The 24,980-nt window shown below is 34.1% G+C and overlaps 1 protein-coding gene across 5 annotated transcripts in view; it reads right to left on the minus strand.

The window, feature by feature from the left end:
- Nucleotides 1–7,765: 7,765 nt before the first annotated feature.
- The window catches only part of NRXN3 (neurexin 3), a 2,051,432-nt gene continuing 2,034,217 nt past the window's right edge, over nt 7,766–24,980 (minus strand). For 2 of the 5 annotated variants that reach the window (XM_031949342.1, XM_031949341.1), the window contains exon 6: nt 7,773–11,787. In XM_031949342.1, coding sequence (XP_031805202.1) covers nt 10,859–11,787 — 929 coding nt within the window. In that variant the 3' untranslated portion in view covers nt 7,773–10,858. Of the gene's footprint in view, nt 11,788–24,980 lie in introns of all 5 variants that reach the window. The other 3 variants (XM_031949344.1, XM_031949345.1, XM_031949343.1) reach the window with 3 other exon arrangements.

Consider the following 24,980-nt stretch of genomic DNA (forward strand, 5'->3'; position numbering starts at 1 on the left):
TAGGAGGGACTAGGGATGGAGCAAAGCTAGCCAGGGACACACTCTCGGCGCGGTAGATGAGGGGGAAAGTGGTTGGGGAGAATCTGCTTCCATCCTGTTCAATCCTGTGTCTGGGGACCGAGAATAAAGATTGAGGACTTTTGCTTGTCCTGACTCCAGCTGATTCTGGGGTGTCCTGGGGGCTAGCGTGGTCGCTACATTTGGAGCCCGAGTTTGTGGCCTGAGGACCCTAACTTCACTGAAAAAGTCTCTGGTGACCAGGAAATAGGGTGAGTATTTAAATAGACAAACAGGGAACTTAACTTTGTTAAGGGCTAAACTAGTAACCTTTTCTAGCTACAATGGGGCAGATATTGGGAAAAGATTCTCCCCCAGCCCCAACCCCAAACCCAACCCCACCCCAAAGGAGATCTACAAGAAGCATACTCAGACTGATAAAGAGACACTATCTTTAGATAATCGCCAGGTGATGTGGAGAGACCCAGAAAGTGGTGAATGGAAGGGACCAGATAGGTTAACTACTTGGGGAAGAGGGTTTGCTTGTATTTCCACAGGTGGAGAAGGAATCATATGGGTGCCAATGAGCCATATTCACCTTGTCCATTGGAGGGAATCGGAGCAGACCCTTGAAATGAGGGAGAAGACCCAAGAAACATCGGATGGTTCCGTTGCTTACTGTGCCCACCACTGAAAGAGCATGGCAGTTATGGTGTTTGACTCATGGACAGCAAAAATTGTTATATTTCAAAACCCTCAGGAATCATTAGATTCTCTGAGACATGATAAGACTGTTGTAGGACTTGAAACACCTCAGGAATCATTGGATTTTCTGAGAAATGATAAGACTGTTCCAGCAACAGTCAAAATCTGCTGGGATCATTGGATTCCCTAACACATAAAAAGACTGTTTCAGGACTTCAAAAACTTGCGGGGATTATTGGATTCCCTAACACATGAAAAGACTGTTGCAAGACTTCAAAAATTTGTGGGGATCATTGGATTCCCTGGTTTTGTCCTATTTCTTGGCTGATGAAGAAGGCATATGTGTGACTATTGTTTATATACCCTCCTTCTAGTACTTCTGGAAATCTCTTATAATACCATATTGATTTATATTGTTTGTTATATCACTACTTGCATATACAATTCATGTCTGTTGCACCCCTCCACTGTGGGGAGAGTCATCACTAATAGCCTGTGCGTTATTGCTATGTGCTCACATAATACCTCCCATGCTGATGGGTTTGTGCATACCTGTTTCTAATAAGAACCTTCTGCTCAGAAACCTGCTAGCAACCCCCCCTTCCCTTTGTTGCTTTTCATCTCCCTTCCTGAGATGTTGGGGAGGGCGTGATCATCTCCTTTTGGGGGCTCTCACCATCCTGAGAAGTCAGGCATGGTGTGACCACCTGTGTTCTAAAACAAAAGAAAGTGAGAGATGTAGAGGGCTGAAACTGTTGAATCAATGCACTGAGGTCAGGACTGCTGAGGGCTTGAGGCTAACTACTGATTGGACTATACTCTATGGCCATATGCTTGGAAAATGGTCCTTTCCACTATCCGTACTGGCTCAATGATTGGTGTATAGAGGATTGTAGGAGGGACTAGAGGGTGCATCAAAGCTAGCCAGGGACACACTCTTGGTAGTAGACGTGGGAGAAGATGGTAACAGAGACTGCTTCCATCCTGTTCAATCCTGTGTTTGGGGACCGAGAATAAAGATTGAGGGTTTTTGCTTATTCTGACTCCGGCTGATTCTGGGGTGTCCTGGGTGCCAGCACAGTCGTTACACCCACCCTTGAGCAAAAACAGACCTTTTCTGGCGAATTTCAAGGATGTCTTCTCTTGGTAATTATTTGTGGGGTTTTTTTTCAGTAAGCACTGAGAGAAAATGCGGAGCTTAAGTAGATGTGTGTGTCCTCTCCCCCATCTTGACCGGAAGTCCCCAAATTTCTGTCTTAAATGGAACTTTTTTCTCATTTTTTCAACGGCCATTTGAACTCAGGCACTCTACCTGTAAGTTTCTCTGTACTCCTTTAGATACCTAATCTAGAAGTACTTTCTGAATCAGGTAGCTCAATCTCCTTTTTTGAAAGATGACTAAGTTAAGGCCTACAAAACTGAAGTGATTTACCAAACAAAACTCAGCTAACTGTGGAAAAGCTTAGACTAAATCCTGAGACTTTTAACTATCAATCAATAAAGTATATTTGCAATTATCCCATATTGCCTCCCTTCCTCGTGTATTTTTAGTGTGGAAATTCTAGGTTAAATACAATAGGTAGATGAAACTGATGAGAAAATAAAACCAAAAATTGTTGTACAGATAGAATAGCAATAATAAAAGCATAACTTGCAAATATGCCTAATGTAGACATGAAAATAGAACTCTTCTAATATTGCAAATCTAGGAATATGGTACTTAGGAAAGATCCTAGTAGACCGATGATCACGTATTTACAGATTTTAAAAAATTAGAAAATATTGTTAGTTCTTATAGCTAGCAATTGTCTTTTTCATACCCTCCCCTCTTGCTCTCTTTCTGTTTTCTCCCCTCTCTTCAATTCCTTTTCTTTTCCCTTTCCCATTTCCTATTCCCTTCCCCCTCTTCTCCTGTTTTCTCCTGATCTGTCCTGTCCTATCCTCTCTACTCCTCTCCCTTCCCTTTCTCTTTCTCTTCTTTACTTTCTTCCTCTTCCCTTCCTCTCCTTTCTATGGAGGAAATGTCTTAAATACTGTTATAGAATATTAAACTATTACAAAAGTGTTGTATTCTTCTTTTGCTTTATTTACAATATTGCAGGTGCCATAGCATTGTTTCAGAGGTGGAAGCAGTTTAAAATCCTTTTGATCTTGGGGCAATCAAATAACTGATATGAGTGATAGCCTGATCAAGCATTTAATTTTGTAGTTATTTGGAGAAGTACTGAAATTATGTTATTAAAGGCCCTTCAAAGATCAGGAGTTTGATAGTTTAGTCCCCATGAAACTCCTACACAAGAAATTGTATTAGAAATTGAAAACAAAAAATATTTGTTGACTTGACAATAACTACTCTTTGAACCTTCTCCATCATAGCAACATTTGTTTTAATTTTGTGAGATGAGGGATTATAATATCACAAATTTAGTGTTGGAAAGTAATTTAGAAGTTATCTAATCCTACAATCTTATTTTAGAGATGAGGAAAATGAAGTTTCAGAGAGAAGTGATCTGCTTAAAGTCACAGAATTAGAAACTAGATTTAAAACCAAATTCTTTGACTCAGATCAAATACTTTTTCCACTATAAATGTTGGCTCTCAATCCAAGAATATCCATTAAAGAGAATTTTAAGATTCTCTATCAGTCTATAAAATTTTGGCTTCATTCTCAAAAGTTTAAATAGTTAAATTTTTTACTTGAAAGTTTCAGTGGCACTATATCTCAGATGTCTCAGTTTGATGTCTCAGTTGCCCAGATTCTGGCAGTTCTTACCAAACTAGAAATGTTTTAGGGATTGATTACATCCCTATTATCTAATGATCAACCTAGCCAAAATAGAAAGAGATTCATTATCTGGGGCTTTGCCAAAAGATATTAATCTTTTGGCTGCAATAATTCACAAAGATCACCTATTGTTTGTTGTTGTTGAATTTTTTCAGTCATGTCTGACTCTTTGTGACCCCATTTGGGATTTTCTTGTCAAAGCTACCAGAGCAGTTTGCCATTTTTTTTTTCAGCTCATTTTATAGATGGGGAAACTGAAGCAAGGAAGGTTAAGTGATTTGTCCAGGATCACATAACTAGTAAGTGTTTTCATTCATTGTATCACCTAACTGCCCCAAAGATCTTAATAAAACACAATTAAATAGTTGTCATCTGTGTTAGAAGAAGAAATATCCAAGTGGAAACATTGGGCACAGATTAATTGTGGTATTAATAGTTTGAAAATTCAGAAAACCTGATCTGAATATGTGCTATTTTAGAATGAAAATGAGCTTCACTAATATTGTAATCAATGGAATATATAATTTTGATTCACTTGTCTTATAAAGAGTATGGAGAAGTTATCCATTTTCTTATAAGGAAAAAAATAAAAATTAAAGGGAGAATAAATTATCTTGAGAAAATGGTACTGAGGTCATTTTTCAAAAAAAGGAAACTGAATATCAGCTTCTTTCAGTGTCTTTCTGGTTCCCAGTAAGGAATGTATCATTCAATATTTCCAGATATCCTCCATTGACAACCATAAAAGTTTTTTTGTCTTATCTTTCATAGCTGGAAAGGAAACACAAATGGCTAATTGTGGAAAATATGGCTTGTATCATTTAGGCTAATAAATGATGAGTTCAAACTTCTTCACATAACTCAAGTTAGATATAGAAAATGAGGTTCAACATCAATGATAACTAGGTATGATAGTTGCAAAGGGAAAGTAAACAATAATGAAAGCAAAAAAATAAATGATAATCTGTAAAAATGGGGTGAAGTATATAAAAGAGTCTAATAGATCACTAGAAGGAGATTAATACTCCATAATAGTAGTTAAAGAAAAATGAAGAATCTTGGTGCTGAAAGGCATAGGAGTTTTAGGTTTGTGATTTATAAGGTAATGATACTACTTTACACAATGGGGAGCTAATCACTTTGAAAGTGAAAGGCTGAAATGTGTCTACATTTTTTGTTTTTTAAATAAACCATTGGAGGTAATATAGCATAGTGGAAAGAACATTAGATTGAACATTAAAAAACATCTACTGTCTTTGGATCCTGCAATTTACTAAATCTGTGACTATAGGTAAATCATTAAACCACTTAGGGCCTCATTTCTTTATCTGTAAAATGAAGGTAAATCCTCATAATCTTTAGATAATCTCTAAGGTAACATCCTTTGAATTTCTAGTATTCTATAATTCTGTGAGATACAAAAGGACCATGAAAATAGATTAAAGATTAAAAATCAGGTTTTGAAAATGTATATAATTATTATTTAATTGCTGTCTTTTGTCTTTATAGCATAATCATTTCCCCTTAAAGATAACCCCTCCCCTTTTTTGGACTCTTCCTTCTGACAGGGAATAATATTTTAGTGATGTCAACTAGCACACTCACAGTATCTCATAGAGTATGCCTAATTACATATTCATAATTCCCACCTTTCTCAGAGTAGACTTCCTAGATCCTTCCTGATACTCTGACCTTCTAACTCAGAGGAAGTAACGAGCGTCTTCCTTTCCAAAGATAATTTGTAATCTTGCCCCATTGTCATTTGTCATTTATTTGCTGTCTTTTTCATCCAAAGGCTTTCTCCTTCCATGGGCTCCCTCACCTTTACCTAAAAATAAGCTTATCTTTCCTTATCTAAGTGGACTCCTTTTGACTCTGTTTCTTCAGGATACCTTTAAACTTCTTGGAAGAATAAGTTTATCATCAGTTTTACAGGATCAAGATCATTTATTATCATTTGTTAAAGCTTCTATGCTTTTTATTTATTTACATTCTCAATAAAGAATATGGAAGATGTCCTTGCAGTTTAGTGAATTTTAAAGCTTGTATAATTTAAAACTTCATTGATTTGTAGCCCAAAATTCTTAGTATGGTTTTAAGCTACTAGATCTTAAAACCGAATTAAGAAATACTTTTGAGATGTATTTTTTTAAAAAGATGTTGAATTGTAAATGAATAATTTTAGATCAATGGAAAATGAGCCAAAAGAATTGGGCTTGAAATGGTTGATATCCCATTGTCTTTCCTGAAACAATGCAAAATAATAATTTTGATCACCCTAAATAAGTACTTTTATTAGAGTGAGGACTAACCTAAGGTCAACTGCTATCTTAGACATTTACTAAATGATTAAACAAATCATTTTCAATTTTCTCATCCATAAAATGAGGTTAACAATAATTGCTAGAATTTATATATTACTTTAATTTTTGAAAAGTGACTTACAAATTAAACTGGTAAATAGATGCTATTATTATTGCTATTATTATAGCCTATTATAAATAGATGCTATTTATAAAATAGATGCTATTTTATAAAAGAAGAATCTGAGGCAGACAAAAGCTAAGTAACTTGCCCAATCATACAGTCTAGGAACTAACTCAGAGTAAGGACTATAACCTCAGCCTTTCCTGACTTTAGGTCCAAGGCTCCCTCCACTATGCTCACTGGCCACCTCTAATATTACCATCTATTTGTCGGAGTTTTTGTGAGAATCAAACATTATAATGTGTAAAAGATTTTGTAAGCCTTTAAAAAATACTATGTAATTATAGCTATGATTATTAGTTTTGACCTGATAACGGCTCCTTTGTTCCCAGCAAAAAAAAAAAAAAAAAAAAAAAAAAAATTAAGTGTCTTCCTTGCTTTCAAGGCCTTCCATATTTAGAACCTACCCTAAATATTTAACTTCATTTTTACTGGTCCCCCATATGAATCTTCTGATCTAACTAGGCTGAATAACTTCCTATTCCCCAAAATACCAATCATGGTTTTTGGATTCAAGCTGTTCCCTTCAGCCCCAAACTATCCATGTTCTAGCTTAATTACTAAGGAAGGCTACAGGGGCGGGTTAATTCTTATGTCCTCTTTAAAAATATTTCTCTTTTCTTAACTCTTCTTGGTGTATTTTACTAGATCAACTTATTTCTTGATATTGTTGTGGGTTGTTCTTCAATGAAGTTATATTTCTCTAGTGAGGTTACAAAGTCTTTGGAGTCAGAGATTGAATCTTCATCTTATCTTTCCTCATAGAATCTCATCCTTAGCAGTAACTCAGCAAATACCTTTTGATTGATACATTTCATTCTGAAGAAAAGAATCATAGTTTGAAAAGTTCACGTTATTTGCATAAACTAGGGAAATTTTTTTTTTAATAGATCATCTGCTCAACAAATCTGGAACTGATATGATTATGTCTAAGCCATTTGAGTTAGAATCATAGAAAGTTAGATATGTAAAGGACCTTAGAGATTTTTATCATTGAACTATCTTTTAGAAAAAAGAATGTGCTCAGTAGTTCCATTAACACTTTAATTTGATGTTTCTAAGCAGAAGTCTAGTTTGTTCTATTATAACTAGTAGTCCCAAAATAGGAGATTTATTTGTGTTGATTTGTTTAGTGCCAGGAGCTATGCCTTGACAACAATGATTTATTTAGGCATTTCAAAAAGTATAAATGATAACAACAAAACACTCCATATTTTTAGTTCCATGCCTCTGTAAGAAAGGGCAAAGATAGGCCTTTCCAAATATTATTTGGCTTCACCAAATATTATCATTTTCAAAACAGTACATAGTATATACTTCATTGGTGACATCTGGGGCACTATTACTGGTTATTCAGGAAATTAGAAGGGTAATGTCCTTTGTTTAGAGTCCAAATTGTGTGCATGCTTAGCCACAGACACTTTCTTCACATACACAACATCTAATATGCACATGAAAAATGTACCTATGGTTTATAAGATGCTTGCTGAAAGTTAAGTAGTTGTCTCTCCCTCCTTCCCCTCCAAAGAAAACTTGGTATAACAAAACTTGTTTTATTCATTAGACAGCTAGAACTAAATAGTATTTCTGTATGATTATAGTACAGAACTGGATGATGTTCACAGTGTTCTGAAATGCCCCCTTGAATTATTGAAGAGATATTAATGTTATGAAGCTCATGGAATCAGAGAATAGAAAATAATTTAATCTAACTTTTCCATTTTTTAGGTGGGGAAATTAAATCCAGAGAAGTGAAGTAACTTTATTCCAGGAACATAGATGACACGTGGCAAAGACTGGATTTGAATTCAGGTTGCTTTTTCTAGGAACACTACAATATAATTCTTTAAACCTTTTTCATCCATGGGTAGTTGAGGGATACCATTTCCTAAGATTCCTCAAGATAAAATTGAATCATAGTGTGTTAATCACTTCAGTTGTCTTAATTAACCAGAAAACTCTGCTTCCCAATAATACAGTTTAAGTGTATCATTCCTCATACCTAGAAAGACTTTATTATTATTTAACAGGAGCTGGATATCTTCTCTGTTCATCAAAAGGAATTCATGTTTTTTTCATATTCTTTGAGAAGCTATTCTGGAATTATAACTTTTCCCTTCTGTATTTATAATGAAATGCTCACTCTTCCTTCTACTACTCTGTCGTCTAGCTGTCTAGACTGCAATGTTTCAACTGATGGATAATTATTATTTTTCACCACAATTAATCTGCTTTTAGTAAATTTATGTAAGTAGCTAGTGACTGATTAGATTATTTGGCATCATGTTCATGAATGCTTTTGAAGATTTGTTCAGCTTTCATCCCTCACCTATTGCAAGTTCTTCTCCCCCTTCCCCCAATCTAATTTTTTGAAATAAAAATACATTCACTTCCAGGGCTTTGGGAAGAACATTTTATTGCTAAGCATATCCTTGAACAAAAATGCAAATATGAAAAAAGAAAGGAGGAAAAGGAAAAAGAAAAATAAAGCAGTAACATCACAACAACATAAAAGAAATTCTTTAAGGTTCTGTCCATAAAACAGGGATATGGTAGAAGCCCACATACAGGATGCACATGTTTCCAAAAAAATTGTCCAAATAGAAACTTACACAAAAAAGAACAGAACAAAGATTGTGTTTACTCAAAAAGGAAAAAAAAATGGAAAAGAAAGTAGGAAAATCATTTCACAAGACACCAAGACTCCAAGAACAGCAATCTTTTACAGACATCAAGATATAATCAATTTCATATAGGTTGGGCCATTTAAGTTGCTTAAAACTGTGCTTTCATACATTTTTAACCTTTCTTTTAAAAATCTTAAACAAAAAAAAAAAAAATCCAAAAGAATTCCCAAACACTTACATCGAAAGGATCAGATAACCAGGAACACACCTCTTTCCATATACATTAGGGAAAGCTATCTTCATTTTAGAATACTTTTTTTGTTGTTCCTGGATATTTCTTCAAAGTCAAATATTCATGCAACTTACAAACACCAGCAAGAATAGATTTCTAAATCTAAACAGCTGATTGGTTTTCATCTGTACACAAAGAAAATTTATATTTCTGATATTCCAGTCTTCATTTTGTTTTTGTCATTGTGTGTTGTTGTATTTGTGTTATCTTGCTTTTTGTATGCAATAGCCATGGCCACACAACCAATTTTATTTTTCTATACATTAAGTTACCCCCTTTCAGAAAACAAAAAACAAAATTAAGAAACAGGTAGAAACAAAAAGAACAATTAAACTGTAAAGCAGTATGTACATAAGTGTCTAATCTAAGAAATTACACAAGCAAAAAAAAATTAGCAGAAAGATGTAAACAGAATCTGAGATTTTTTTTTCTTTTGACACAGATGACTGTGACAAAACTAAAACTCACACCATCTTCACATTTTTAAGGTTTACTTTTTTGTTGTTTTGTTATTTTCTTTTTAAAACAACATTCTCATTCTACTTAAAGACTTTTAACAGATTTTCCATTCCAGTCGTCCCATCAAACATACCATGAGAAATATATTTGTATATATATTTATATATATATTATACTATTAAATTCCTTTGTGTGTGTCACAGCAGCTTTATTCATTCATTCATTTATTTTTATAAAAGAGAGGGTGGGGAGAATGGGCAAATGGAAGGACAGAGTTATTTGTGTCAAGCTACAAAATTAAAATTACATATGAAAAACATTATGTTGGAAAAAAAAACTATGCATTTTGTACTCTTTCATGATGTGTTTGGCTTGTATGACCTTTTGTTATTCTGTCACAAGTTGAACTCCCATATTGTCTGTTTTGATTAATTGATTTTTTTAGAATTTTTCTTTTCTTTTTATTTTTGCATGCATTGCAATCATTCATGGAACCAGGCTCCCTCCCTCCTACTTCCCCAGGAAAGGCTCATTTTAGTTTGTGGGCTATTTCAGCTCCCAACAGCTGACCTTTTCCCCCTTTACCACAATTTGACTGTGCTAATGCATTTGAACAGTATTGTTAATAAAGCCAATAGCCCTGATGAAAGTAGACCTAAACCCGTCTGTTCAAAGAGTTTGGTCTGCAAATACTGGAGTCAGATCCTAGGGTACCTGCTTTATACCTCACATCATCACCATCTCATGCATTTGCTGCATTTCCAGCAAAGCTTCTCACTGAAAACAAACAATTGATTGGTTTTAGACACACCACAACCTGATATGTAGAGTGAACACCATGTATAGTTTTTGAGTTCATATATGGCAATAGTCTCTCACTTTTTTCTGAATTTTTTTCTTGTCAACTCATGTCCAGTCTTAATCTCAAAAAATAAACAAAAAACCCAAAAGCCACTTTTTTCCCCTCAGATCTTGAATAGTTACACACATACTGGCTGGGGCCAGATCAGTTTGCTGTTGTTGTTGTTGTTTTTTTTTTTTTTTTCTCCTTTTTTTAAAATAATAAAACTGAAAAATCATTGATACAGTCAAGGGTCACAAACATCATTAGGGACTCACTTGGAGTTATGAAACAAGTAAGCCATGAAATCTTCTATCTTTTGTCCAAAGGTCCACAAAAGAGATGGAAACTTCAATGTCCAGCTAAAGTGGTGGAGCTATCTGTCTGCTCCAGAGCACTAAGTATGCTTTATGATACAGTAGGGCAGACTTCTCTGTCTCCAGGTCATGACTGATACATAACAGCCATGTCTGAAAATAAATAAATATATATATACACATATATATCTTTGTGTGTATTGTTTTTTTCCCACCAACTGTAGCTCCCAATCTCATTATAGGTATAACAGTTCTTATAGCTGTTAAATCTTGTGTTTTTTTTAAGTATTTATATATTATATATAAATAATTCTTTTTAATTCTTTTTTATTTTTATTTTTTTTAATTTTACACATAATACTCTTTGTCCTTGTTTTTCTGTTTCTTATGGCCACTCTTTGAGCTTTGCTGTTTCTCCTTGACGAGCATGCCGTTGCTCTGGGCAGAGTTGCTGATGTAGTTCCGCGTCTCATCCACCTGATAGGACCCCTCGTCCCTGTTCCTGTACTTGTACATGGCATATAGGAGGATCAAGATGCAGAGGGCGGCAGCAGCCACAATGCCGACGACCATTCCTGTTGTACTGCTCGACTCCCGGATCACCTCTGAGGCCCCCGGAACCCGTCTGATTCCTGGCTCTGTGGGGTTTGCTGTGGGCACATTACGGAACATGGGGGAAGTAATTAGTGGGCTCTTCAGCTTTGTGCTGTCTAGCTCATAGGCAGTGGGCAACGGAAGCAACACTATATCAGGCTGGGGTTTGAGCTCACGGTTATTCATTTTGCCAGCTGGCAATTTGGGCACCATCCCAGACGAGGAGGAAGCCGTGGAGCGGATCAGCTCAGGGGACAAAGATGTGGTAGTAGTAGTCCTACCAGTTTCGGAGACTTTGTTAGGTCTAAAGTTCTTGGATTCCCACTTGGGCGCATGTGCTTTGTAGCCACCTTCGAAGACTGAAGTGGAAAGACTCTTATCTGTTACCAAGGAGAAGGTGGTGTAAAAATCTTCATCATCAGTAGGGGGCAGGTTAGAGTCAAAGGTTTCCCCTGAGCCATACCCAGATATCACCAAGCCATCATCATCACAACCATCGCTGCCTTGGTCCGACAAGCAAGGTAACCCCGCCTCAGAGGTCATGGACAGGGAATCTTTGGTGGTCTCAATAATGGTGAGGAGGGGGCGAAAGGTAGGGGGGAGTGTAATGAAAGGTGCACGAGTAGCAATAGGAGGGGGGTTTAAAGGGTCTTCTACAAGTAGAGGGATAACTAATTCACCTCCTGAGATGGAAAGAAAAACAAAAACAAAGAGTTAGTACATTGGCAAATATAGTCTATCCTTACTGTCAGTGAATTTAGCCTAAATGGGTGGCAGGCATCTATGGTATAAAGAAATGTCACTGATCCTTCCCCTGAACTATTAAGTCATCACAAGCATTTTTATAGCCTCCAAAAGCCTCTTGAAAACATTAACTTGAAATCCCTTGGGGAAAAGGGAAGATAGCCTTTGAAGATACTCTCAAACAACTACTTGGAATTCAAAAGTACATTTCTAGGTATAGATGAGATGGTAACATGATCAATTACAGTCTTATGAACATCTGCTGGAGATCAACAGGGGTTTACAGATCTTAAAGATGTCAGTTTTTCCAAAAAGTTCTCTCAGGTGGCTTTATCATCTATTAAATTTTTTTGAAGTTTTTTGCTTCCTTTTTAAAATTCTTTTTCCTTACTTTTTTCTCCCCCCTCACTTAATATTGCAAAGATGACAATACTACCCTATAGCTGGAAATTGCCTTACAATTTACAAAAGGTGGTCATATACAAAATGCTATTTGAACAACATGGCAATCCTGTAAGATAAACAGGGCAGGATTTATTAGCCCTATTTCATAGATGGAGAAAATAAGTCTCAATCTAGAGAAGGAACTCAGGATCATAGATTAGAAATCAAATGGATTTCCAAGGTTATCTTGTTCAACTCATTTAACAGATGAGGAAATCAAGACTCAGAGAGCTGAAGTAGCATTTTCAAGGTTACTTAAGTTGTAAGTGATAGAGCTAGATTTCCATTTCAGATCCTCTTACTCTAAATTCTCAGTTCTTTCCACTGTACCACATTTCTTCCTGTACAAAGTCATGGCTAGTAAATAAAGAACTGAAACTAGCCAGGAAATGATCCAAGCCTCAAATACTCCTTTGTCCAATATACCATATGCTTTCCCACTGTTGTCTGAGGCTATGTTCCCAATACATAATGGTTATTAGAACCATGCATAGAATGGTTCTTTAATATATATATTTTTCCTCTCTTAGACATTTTATCTTCTAATTTACTTTATTTAATTAAATGCATCCTCTTGCATAGATATACTTGGAAATAATTGAAGGCCCTGATTAGTATCATGTAAATTTTTTTCCTTGAAATTCCAGAAATCAGTTATCAAATAGCAACATTTTCTGCTTTTGCTAGATAAGTATGTACTCTTCTTTGTTTACCATGTTAGGTAAGTGATTTATTCAATTTTTCATTCTTTAAAAAATACCTAGTGCATTTCATTTGGGGTCTATTGGAAACTGAGGATTTTAGAATTTGAAAGAAGAGTATTTTAAATAACAGAGTTCTACACCCAATAGGAACATAATAAATATGTATTGGTTGTTATTTTCCTTCTACCTTGGATTTAAAGATTTTTTTTGCATTTTTAGGAAGGAATCAAATTTTTCTCTATATAAATGTACCTTACTACATATAGTACATTTAAACTTAACAGATAGGTGTACAGCTTGTATAAACTGTGAAATCCTTTTGCATCTCCATAACTCACTCATTCATTCCAGTATCTTCTTGTCAGCTTATTGGTCAGGAAATATTGGGGTTTTTTTCCATTTATTTTTGTTTTCCCAGTGTCTATTGTGGTTCTTTGTACGTATTAGGATCTTAATAATTAAATTCAGGAAATTCTTTCAAAATTTCAATTCTACATTATGGTCATTTTGATTGGAATTTCTGGTGGTATGCATGCACCAGTCTCAGCTCTTAGCTATGCACTAGAGAATAAAAATCAAGGGGTGAAATAATGTCCTGCATCCCAAAAGAGGAAATTTAATTGCTATGATATGAAAGCTAGTCAATTTAAATGGCAATTAAATTATATAATCACTAGTGCCCATTAACCCAGCATAATTTTAGGTGAGGCAAACTCCAGCCCCTGGTTCATATGTTTTTAGTAGAAAAGACTTTAATTCAGGCCAGACATTCTGAGAATTACTCAAAAATAATCCATCTCACTTTTAGAGGGATCTTCTTAGAGAGCCTAATCTTCAAACTAGAATTATAGGGAATGTATAGAATGGAAACCCTAACTTTTTAACTCTAGCCCAATATTCAAGACACCCCTATGCCAACAAAACTGAATCAGAATTGAACAGACTTTAGAGATTTCAAGGAAGGGCATTCCTATATGCTCTCATCAAGCTGTGGGTTTTGTATTTAGCTTTGAAATCTTTGATAGATATTGGGTCATCCTAGCAGGCTCAGGATGGCATAATTTAGTAGAATGCATGATGGCTTTGGAATCAGAAGAGACCTGTATTAGAATCCATCTTCTGAGAATCAGAAATAGTGTGATCATAAGAAGCCAATTTAATTCTTTGAATCTCTATCATCTCATCTATCAAATGGGTCTTTACTGTATACATTTTTCTCTCCTCAACCCTTTATCTTCTTATTTACCTTATTTAACTACAAGCATCCTCTTGTATAAACATACTAAGAATTATTTGAAGGCCTTGACTTGTATCATATGAATTTTAAGGGGAACAATTATACAAATGGGGGCAATTATGTTTATAGTACCTACTTACTTTATAGATCTGTTGTGAGGGCGAAATGTGAAACTACATTAATCCCTTAACATGGCACTAAGATTTTTGGAAAATCCTATGCATATTGACTTTTGTATGGTTTATTTATATCTCTTGACTTTCAGCCATGCAATAACAACTCCCGCTAATCAGGAACCACCTTGAGAATAATGGGATAACATTTTAACCCAAACCCTGAACTCTGGATCTAAACCAGCAAATAGGCTTTGGAAATTATTGAACAAGCTTTGCGAATTTGCTCAAACTTCAGGCAAGCTTCACTTTTGTTAGTGGTTATTCTTTACATTGATGACATATATAAATCATGTGTCTTGTGAGTTTTTGATGCATAATTTACACACTTCTGCTACTTGTACAAATGGTATATAGAGTTTGTATCCCTAAAGGGAAGCTAACCCTCTACTCTGAAAAGTAGACTATGAATGAACTTTTCTGTTTTCCCACGTAGATAAAGGGATAAAAAACGCTAGATTGGAAGGTTAGATGGGTGAAAAGAGGGTTGCTCTTAGAAAAGGGAGGACAGAAAGAAGAAGAGAATAAGTAATTAATCTATGTGGGGTTATATTTTAGTTATTTATTACCAGTCATTTTAATTTTTAGTTAACATACCTACCTATAGGCTAGTTTTCCACTACCTTAATACAACCAAGGATTACAGCATGTATTGGTTTCTAGTTTTTACTCAGAATCATTAGCTTTCTTTTGTAATTAAATATATATTTCTATAGAAAATGTATGGTTCTCAGTGCTATTAAAAAAACCAAGAATGCATGTGTAGCACTGGCTGAGAAGTTTTATAGATTAGGAAGAAAACGAACTATTTTAATATGCAAGTCATGTTATGCCATAGTTCTCTTTAACTGTTCTGACTTGGTTTCCCCTGAACTAGTTTCCTTTGTCTCAGTTTCCTTAGCTGTTCTATTAAATCCCCTTAGTCGTAAAAACCCACTCTAGTACATTAAGACTGGGGACCGTTTACTCTAAGGTTATATATTGCTAGCAAGATAAACAAGAGAGCAGAACTCCTGACCCTCCCCTGTCCTCAAGAATTTATAATACCCCTCTAAAATATTCCAAGATACCTCACTGACATCTTTATCTCTGGGTATTCAGACATCCTGTCTCTGGGCTTTTAGGAGTTATGGTCTCCCCCCAACCTGACAGAAGCCTTCCCGCTTTTTGGGGGGGAGGACAAAGACCTTTGTCTTTGTCTCTAGGGTTATTTAAAGGAAGAGGCCGCTCTTATTCGGGGCTGCTTCATTCTTTGAGATGACAGCCCTGGGACCAACATGGATTCCTTGGTCCCAGTATATCTTTATCTCTATCTGACTGGATAATTTGAGACGAGAGTCCTGTCTAGTCAATTATACTCTCCAATTAATAAACTATTGAAAACTCTCTAATCTCTCTCCTGCCTCAGTTTCTCCGGCATTACAGTCAAAGTTCAATATTGAATAGAAATTCCAAAGGAGGGTGTAAGTCTATATGTGTGTGTGTTTTCAATGCATTGCTGACGTTTCTTTAAGTGAGATTAAAATTAAAATATCCATGATATAATTCTCTATTATATCCATAACAGAGAATATTATTCATCCATATCTTTAGTCTATGATCAAGTCTATATTCAATTGAAATTATAAGTTTGTTGGCTATTTTTTCCCCTTATAGTCCATTATATGCTTCCAAAGTGTCTTTTTAATTTATATCAATAATCCTGAGAAAAGCTTCATTCCCTTCCTTTAACCCACATATTATACTTACACTGTCATTAACTACTTCCTTCTCATCTTTTAGTCTGCTATGCACCTTGTGCTAGGTTCTGGATCCTTTTTCACTCTAAGAAATGATCACTAGTTTTTGGCTTAAAAGAATTAAAGTAAGAGAATGTCAGTTTACAACAATGCTAAACTGAAGGTTTGTTTTGTTTCCTAAATGCAGTGATCATTATCTCACTAAATGTAATATGTTACTTTAGTTTTTAAACAATAGATGCCATCAAGATTGCCTTAAAATTTTGGTTGTAATTTTGTTTATTCCTTGTAACCCTAATAAAGATAAAAATTATGCCTCTGTGTTCAATATTTAAGAATTAACTCTCTTGGATTTTAATTTAGGAAATGAATTAATTAGTATGATATAATCTCCTTGACCACAAGGAATATTTTTTTTGCCTTTGTATCTTCAAAGTTCATTAATATTCCATGTTTTTTTAAAAAACAGTCCATTGAATCAAGTCAAATAAAAGCCATCATAGTTCTCTTACATTGAAATTTTAATGTTAGAGAAAAAGAGATTTAAAGAAAATCAAATTAAAGGTTGATGGTGGTTATTTGAAATGGAAATGAAGGAAGGTTTCATTTCTAGTGTAGTTAGAGATATAATATGTTTAGAGATAGAACAACATTAATTCAGACATGGCTGTAAATACAGTATGATAGTATTTAGTTTCTATTTGACAAGAATGATGAATATTCACAGTAGCTTAAATCATTGGGTTATCAAGGACCCTCTTTCCTGTTGCCTCCTACTCTAATAATTCCTTAGTTCATTGTTGAAGATACACAACAAATATTTCTCTCTATATATGATATTTTCTCCCTTCTTATCCGTTCTTTCTCCTTTCCAATTAAAGTTGGTGGCAGGTGATGGAAAAATAATTATTTTTTACATATGGATCCAGTGATCAATGAATTAGGTAGACTTATGAAAGATATAAAACAAATAGCTTTAAAATACTAAATGATTGCAGATGCCATAATTCAAATCTATAATCCATAAAAACACTAATCCCTAGCATCCTAGGATTTCTCTTGTGCCCCAAATAAGAACTATATGTATTTTTTTTAAGTTAGCATTTTAAATCTGGCATATATACTTTTTTGTTAGGTTTGTGCTTTTCTTTAAACTCTAAAGATCACTGGGGATATAAAAGGTCTATTTTAGCCTTGAAGGTTGCCCTGATTTTTGCTTTATGAGTGTATTTATAGATATATAATTCATGCCTCTAGGACTGATATCCAGAAAAGGGCTCTCTGCCATTGTAAAACATAGTGTGTTAAAAATTTAATAGAACTCTTCGCATTGTGAGAATTTTGTCAGTAATCAGAAATATAGAGGGCCAGCCACTACAAAAAATTATAGGTTTATGTTTTTCTTGTAATTTGAGTTTATTGTCTCACTGAAGTCAGTTTAATTGAAGAGGTCACCACAAACCCAACAATTGGAAGGAAAATAACAATGAGCACATGTTTATTTTTGTGCCCTCCCACTAAACTTCAAAAGAAAAGGAAGATTCTTGAAAGGTAATGATTTTGAAAATTCTAATGGTGACAACTCTGTGTTTTCTTCCCTCTACCATATTTGTAGCACAGTTGCTTTCTAAAATATCAGTCAATTTTATTTCACTTCATGCATGCATATTTGTTTTCCACTGATCTCTCATTCATATGTTGCCCATGGAATAAATCTCCCTTCTGCTTGAAATTGCCTTGCCAGAGAAGGAAATAGCCTTTTCCTCACTGAGTTAGGAGTAAAAAAATACAACAAAAATTGTTTTAGGAAGACCAATAAATGTGGTACAGAGGACTGGTGGATAGAACACAGGATTTAAAATCAGGAAGACCTGTGTTCAAATTATTATTATTATTAGCTGTGTGATGCTAGGCAAATAATTTAATCTCTCTAGATTTTGTTAATTTATCTGTAAAATAAAGGGATTATATTCAGTGATATATCCATTCATGCCCTTCTGATTCAAAATCTACAATCCTATAACATCAAACTCAAGTTCATCCTTTGTGAGGTAGAGGGATATTTATACTACATATAATTATGTGAGACCTCTAATGATCCATTATCTGTCCCACTTGAGCTTATTAAAAGTGATCAAAGAGAATTAGAGTAAATGAGAAGAAAGGAGATAGTTAAAAAAAGGATTAGATTCTTAAAAAAAAAAAAAAAGTAAAAGGTCAGTGATTCAAAGAACTGATAACTTTTCATCTCAATGTACCTAAAATGACTGGACAGTAAAATAGGCTAGGTGAGTGGGGCAGGAGAGGCAGTAAGAATTAGCTGTTGCTTTTGTTTGCCCTCTCTCTTAAGTAAAGGTTGACAATAAAAACCTACAATTTTGATCTCTTAGGCTAATTCTCAGAATGAAGACTAGGACAAATGGCTTATTTGAATGATGTTTATATCATACCATATAATATTTTAGGAAAAGCTATATTATGTAGTACTTAATGAGATGATTCTCTTTTTGTGACTCAAAAATACTTAAAATTTCTGCTTTCTCTATATCACCACAGCCCAATTTTATTAATATGAGGCAGTGACAAAAATAATAAATCTCTTGTGTTGTGACTTTTCTAAAAGATACAGAATTACAATAAAAGTATTGATGAGGCATAGCCAAGTAGCTTAAAGTAGATAACTAGGGTTTTGTAGCAAAATGAACAGAATTTTTCTCTTATGGAAATGCTGAAGTAATCTTCTTTAAGTATAAAAAAAGTCACAGTAGGAATTCAAAACATTAAAAAGGAGTCTAGAAAGGTAAAATGATATCATTTAAGAAGTTTTTTCTGTAAAATTCACAATACTTTTCTTTGTGGCAAACATGAATCAGAGGGGGAAAAACAACTTCATGTTACCGAATTCATGAGTTAAAACTGATATTTTGCCAGTATCCAGCATTCCATTTTATTGAAATGCTTGGTAAGATAGTTTTGATTAAATAAATATATTAAAAATAGTCAAAAAGAATAAAATTGTTTTAATCAAGGAAAGTTAGCTGTGCTATCTATATATCTTTTGTTTCTTCTTTAACAGTCAGTAACACAGGATAGATAATCTATTTAGTTAACCTAAGGACGCCACCAAAAAGGGGTACTTGGAATATTTTTACTTGAAACCTTTAACATACAGATAACTGGAAAAGAATGTTTCTTTGCATGATGCTCCTTCATAAAGAAATTAAGATTTTTCTCAAGGATTCCCAGGTTTCAATTCTTGAGAAAAATAATTAATAAAAAAAATTCTTTTGATACATTGAATTCACATAAGATTACATTCTTTGAAGTCATCTGGGTCTCAGACTGATTTTGCCAACAAGTGGGAATGGCAAAGTCATGAAAGTACCAGTGTATCAGAGAAACTTAAATTCACCCATAATCATTTGAGAGTACCTTTATGACCACTGCTTAGTAAAGGCAGTAGTGGAATGAGTTTCTTAAAAGTGCTTCCAAAGAAATTAAATAAACATGTGATAAAAAAGATGGGGAAATGATAACTATTAGAGGCAATTTTACTCATTTCCCCCCATAAGCAACCAGAAATATCAACATCCCACTAAGAAGACTAACTTTTTCTGAGGCTCAGAAATTGATAGGAGAATGAAATAGACTGGGAGGCTGACTTTTCATTGGAGAGAAAGAAACCCACCCATTCTGAACAAGAGAAAAATTTACATTTTTAAAAGGAGCAATTCAACACAAAGTATAGCAGCAAACATTAAAATAAAAGACTCAAATTAAGCAAACAATATAATTGTAAAATAACATAATAGAAAATAACACTCAGAACTAACAAAGCTTGGGGGTAAGGGAAGCAAATAACAAAGTCATTCACTTTACTAGGGAAAAGGGATGAAAGTAAAATTCAAATAAACTATGCTTTGGAGAAAAAAACAAAAAATTCATTTCAAAGTATACAAAAATAATTGTGAAAAAAATCAGAAAAAAGCATACCACATTAATTCATAGTCAACTTACATCAACAAATTGCCCGCATGTTTTTTGGCATGAAAGAAAAATTTACAAAAGAAAGTTGTGTAAGAATGTTCTTGGACAAGTAGAATTGCCACATTCTTGTAACTTGCTTTTTGTTGTCATTTCTTAAAAACTTTTTAGCAAAATGTTTATTTTTTGAAATATAATAATTATTTACGACAGAGGATGATACAGGGAGGCAACAACACATACATCCACACCACATAACATGAAAAGAAAAAAAAATCTGCACTTGAAACAAATTTTTACTTTGGGGTTTTGTTTTGTTTTTTTGGTGTCAATTTGTCATTTAAGGTATTTCAGATTGCAATGATTTAAAAAAAAAAATCCTGTACATTTAAATTTATAATTTGCGCTTGTTTTGAAAAAAATCTTTAAAGTTTTTGAATGAATTTTTGCATTTTTGCTTAGATATATATATATTTTAAACATTTTCTTTTTGTAACATAAGTTTTAGATTTTTATTCACTTGTTTAAGGAATGGATGACAGCACATAAATTTTAACAATGCTAAAGAAAGGAGGAGGGGGTTATGGGAAGAAAAGATGCCTAAAGGGGAGGGTCGTATCTATGAGTGTACTACACAGGAGATGAAGATGATAGGAGTAAATGTGTAAGTGAGTCGCCATGTCCATGTAAGGGCGGTACGAAGTGATCTAGCTGCATTAGAGCTTCTGGCTGTAAGGAAGGGATGGGCAATATACAAAAACAAATGAGCCTATACATGCCCATCACCAAAAATAAAGAACAGAACTCTAACATTGACAGTCTCACAAACCCTAAGCTGCAACTTCTTCAACATGCAAGTTACCCCCAAAAATCATTACAGTTTTATTAAAGATTCTCAAATGATAAAAACAGTTCAACTTTTTTCCTACTAAAAATAGCAAAAATACATAAAATAATAATACTAATAATTATGATCAAAAGGTTAAAAACAAAAACAAGAAAACTAATCTTAGGCATTCATATTGGAACAACTTCACCAGCAGCCACACAGACCTTCTCCATCTTGAAATCTTGAGGATGGAGGATATTTAATAATAACCAAGTGAAAAATCAAAACTAGAAAGCCTCAAATCCTGCATCTCTGGTTGCTTCAGTTGAGAAGCTACCAGTCAAGCTTAGTGAATAAATATATTCAATGTCCCCTCCCTCCCTCCCTTACCCCATTTTCAAAAGTAATGAATAATCATTCTAATATGGATGTGAGGATACTGCAGTTGAAGTTGCTCCACATTTGAAGAGGGAGTGGGGAAAAATTGCAGAAAACAATTCATAACTTTTTGTTGTTCTCAGATTTTGGACAAAACCAAATCTAAAGATAGATATCTAACAATTGAAAAGAAATACATTGATATATATAGATAGATATAAGAATAATCATAATACAAAAAGCACTTGATTCCCAAACAAGAAGGGAGAAAATAATGATTTTTTTAAAGAAAAAAATATTCCACACACTTTCAGAGATGAACAACCAGATGCATACATTGAAGAGGAACAGACAGAGCAGTCAAGGGATACTTTCATCTCTTTTATTTTTCTGGCTCATTGATTCCCCTTTGTTGTTGTTATTTTTGGTGTTATCAAAATAAAAAAATGAATATTGCCTTTTCTTTAAAAAAATGTTTTTGGATTTACTTTAAAAAAACAAAAACAAAAAAACAAACAAAACAAAAAAAAAAAGACGTGCAGTCTGGATGTACGTCATAAATAGACATATAAAAGAGCAGAAATTGGCTAAGACTGACAGATGGGTTATAGTCTAGTTTCTTTTAACTGTAGGATGTTAATCAATGTAATACATGCTTAAAGTAAGTTGCATTTAGGGAAAGTAGAAAAACAGAACAACAAGCTTGGTCTAAGGGGAGGTTAGCAAAGACAAGAACAGTTTGGAAGTAGGAGGGCATTAGGCAATATATCATTTCATGCCTGTCCAGTAGGGGCAAAGATCATTCCAAGAGTAATGTGTTGACTAGAAGGGATAACATAGGGGATATGGACTTAAAGATTTAAGAAAGGGAGAGACCTATATACTAAGAAACATAGTTATATTTATTCTCTGCCCAGCAGTTACATAGTAAATGAGCTACACAGAGAGAATATAATTTAATGATGGTTTCAACTTATTCTGAAAGTCTTTGATCATACTGGAAGCCAAATGCTGAGACAAACGATCTATGTAAGTACAAATTTGATAAAGACATAGCATATTCATTTTCAGTAGTTGGGCCTAAAATATTTTCAGTTCAATAAATTCAAGGTCAATATTCATAAACCTAGTGTATTTCCCAAGAAAAAGAAAACAAAGCATCAAACCCTATCCAGTTGGATTGTTAGAAACATTTTGGGAAAAGTGTCCCAGCCTGCTAGAGCCCTTTGTGGGAAAGGAAGATTCAATAGGATTGAGGGCCAAGGGAAGACAGAGAGGGATAGGAAGCAAATTTTGCCTCCATGTACAATTCATATTGAAAAATATCTGAAAGGAGAGAGAATTGTTGGGAATGGCTTATGCCTCTACTGGAAGAGTCTATACTATGGATCTATACTATATCTCTTTTGAGAGTATACTGAGGATAATTGGTTTAACCATGGACTGGGAAACCTGGGTAGGCAAACCACAAAGGCAAGACACTCAAGAGGATCTGATTCTGAGAACCAATTCAATCAGTTCCTCATGATAATTTGAGGTGACTGACAGAAAGAACAAATTGAGTAGATAATTCAGAACTGTAGTCCCTTCTGAGATTTCCCCCTCCTATTAAATTTATTTTTAAATCTTGAAACAGTTGTGTCCCCATGGGTCAGTCCATACCAAGATTTTAGTCTCTGGTTTAATAATGCTAATCACTACTTTGGAAATTCCACAAAGGGCAGTTTTTATAAAAATAAAAGTGAATATAAAACCCTTGTTGCTTAAAGATATTTTTTTCTTTTTGTCTTTGGATGCTTTATATTATATGATACATAATTATTAATTGCCCTAAAAACTCTAAATGTTTCTGCATAGTATTTAACAAATACATTTTGTAGCACGTTTTTCTTCCAGTACATAAATTGAAGGTCTTTGTATTATGATCATAATAACATAATAATAATAAGCATTCAGAACTACTGGATTAAGTATCAAAGATGGTGAGGCATATCCCTTCAAGTATGTTAGCTGAACTTACACATCCACTTGTTTGGAAGTTCAATCAACTATTTGAGATCATGGAGGTTTCAATATACTAACTTATTTATTTTAAAAGTGCCAACTTATATTCAAGAATGTTTGAGTCAGTGAGTTTTCATCATTACATTGTTACTTTTAAGTACAATTTTGAGAAAAATATGATTTTTGTACTCAGGGAAGCAGAGCCCAATAATATCAACCTAAAGTACTTGACCACAGACTAAGCATGAATTTATTGCCTTTATGTCCCTAAGTTTAGTGGATCACCAATCCATGAATATAAAATCCTTTTGATTTCTAACCTGGGTCACCACTATTCTAGCTTACAGTTTCATCTACTTGACTTATGGTAATGGTAATGAACCATTAAGGTTCTTTCATGATAACTAGCTCTACATAGGATTGGGGGAGTCAAATTGAAATAAAATTAATTAATATACATAAATTAAGGTGATTATGAACTATTTCTCAATACTTCCCACAAAGCCAATTCATTGTAAGACATCAAGAAAACTTTTAAAAAGTGCATATTAACCAGTGGAGACTTCCTTTTCTACCACTACTCCAGTATTTCAGATATTGTGAGTCTGATCTTATTAGTGTGTCCTGATATGGCTTTTTCATATTTAAGACAGATAAAAGTTTGGACAATTTCTGTAATGTTTGGGCTAGCTCTCTGGAGGTCTCCTGAATGGGCCTTGGTGTCAGCAGAATAAACGTCACAAGAATAGTCAGGAATAAAGTCCAAAGTCTTTATTGTCTCCTTCACAGTCTGTCTCCTTTGCCTGGGTCCTGGCTAGCTTTCTGGGGGACCTTCAGATGGGCCTTGGTCTTAGTGAACAAGTGAAGGAGGACAGGCCAGCCACCACGAAGGTATCTGTCTCCAAGTCCTCCTCTAGGTCTTAAATACTCTATTACAATTAAATCCATTCATCATACTGAGTATAAGCCAGTCATTATATCACTGGGGAACCATTATTTGTTGTAAGATTAAATCAATCATACTGAACTAGAGAACTATTAATTACCATGCTAAACTAGATAACCATTGTCTTATCAATTCCACTGACTTAACACCTTGTTGTAATAATCCTTGCCTCAAGTATATTTCTCTAGAGTTCTGGCCCATTACAAATCTCAAAGGCAGTAAAGAAAATATGTAAGCCACAGCAGAAGTATTTGAGTTTCAATGTTCTCAATTCATAAAATGAAGATGCAGAAGAGAAGGCTTATTTCATAGTATTGCTATATAAAAAGAATCCTATAATAAGTTACTTTATAAAAATGCTGCTAACTTTTGCTGATGCATTTATTGCTAACCTCAAGATTAAATAAATGAATTGCTAATAAGGGTTACATATTTTTTAAATGTTTCTTAATCCAACATGAATGCTTAATTATTAAATTCCTAAATACTGATTCCTGTACACAGTGGACATTATAAAATATGCAATGAATGAAAATAATTTAGAGTTTTATTGGTCAATATAGAATTAACTCACAGCTGAGCCAAGATTCATCACTTATATTCTCTCTCATGAGAATATTATTTTAGTCAAAACAAAATAAATGGGATAGTTCTCTCAGTTCATTCAGGTCAAAGGCAAAGGATTTTAAAGACT

This window comes from Sarcophilus harrisii, chromosome 2 (assembly GCF_902635505.1).
Source record: "Sarcophilus harrisii chromosome 2, mSarHar1.11, whole genome shotgun sequence".
Taxonomy (NCBI): Eukaryota; Metazoa; Chordata; class Mammalia; order Dasyuromorphia; family Dasyuridae; genus Sarcophilus; species Sarcophilus harrisii.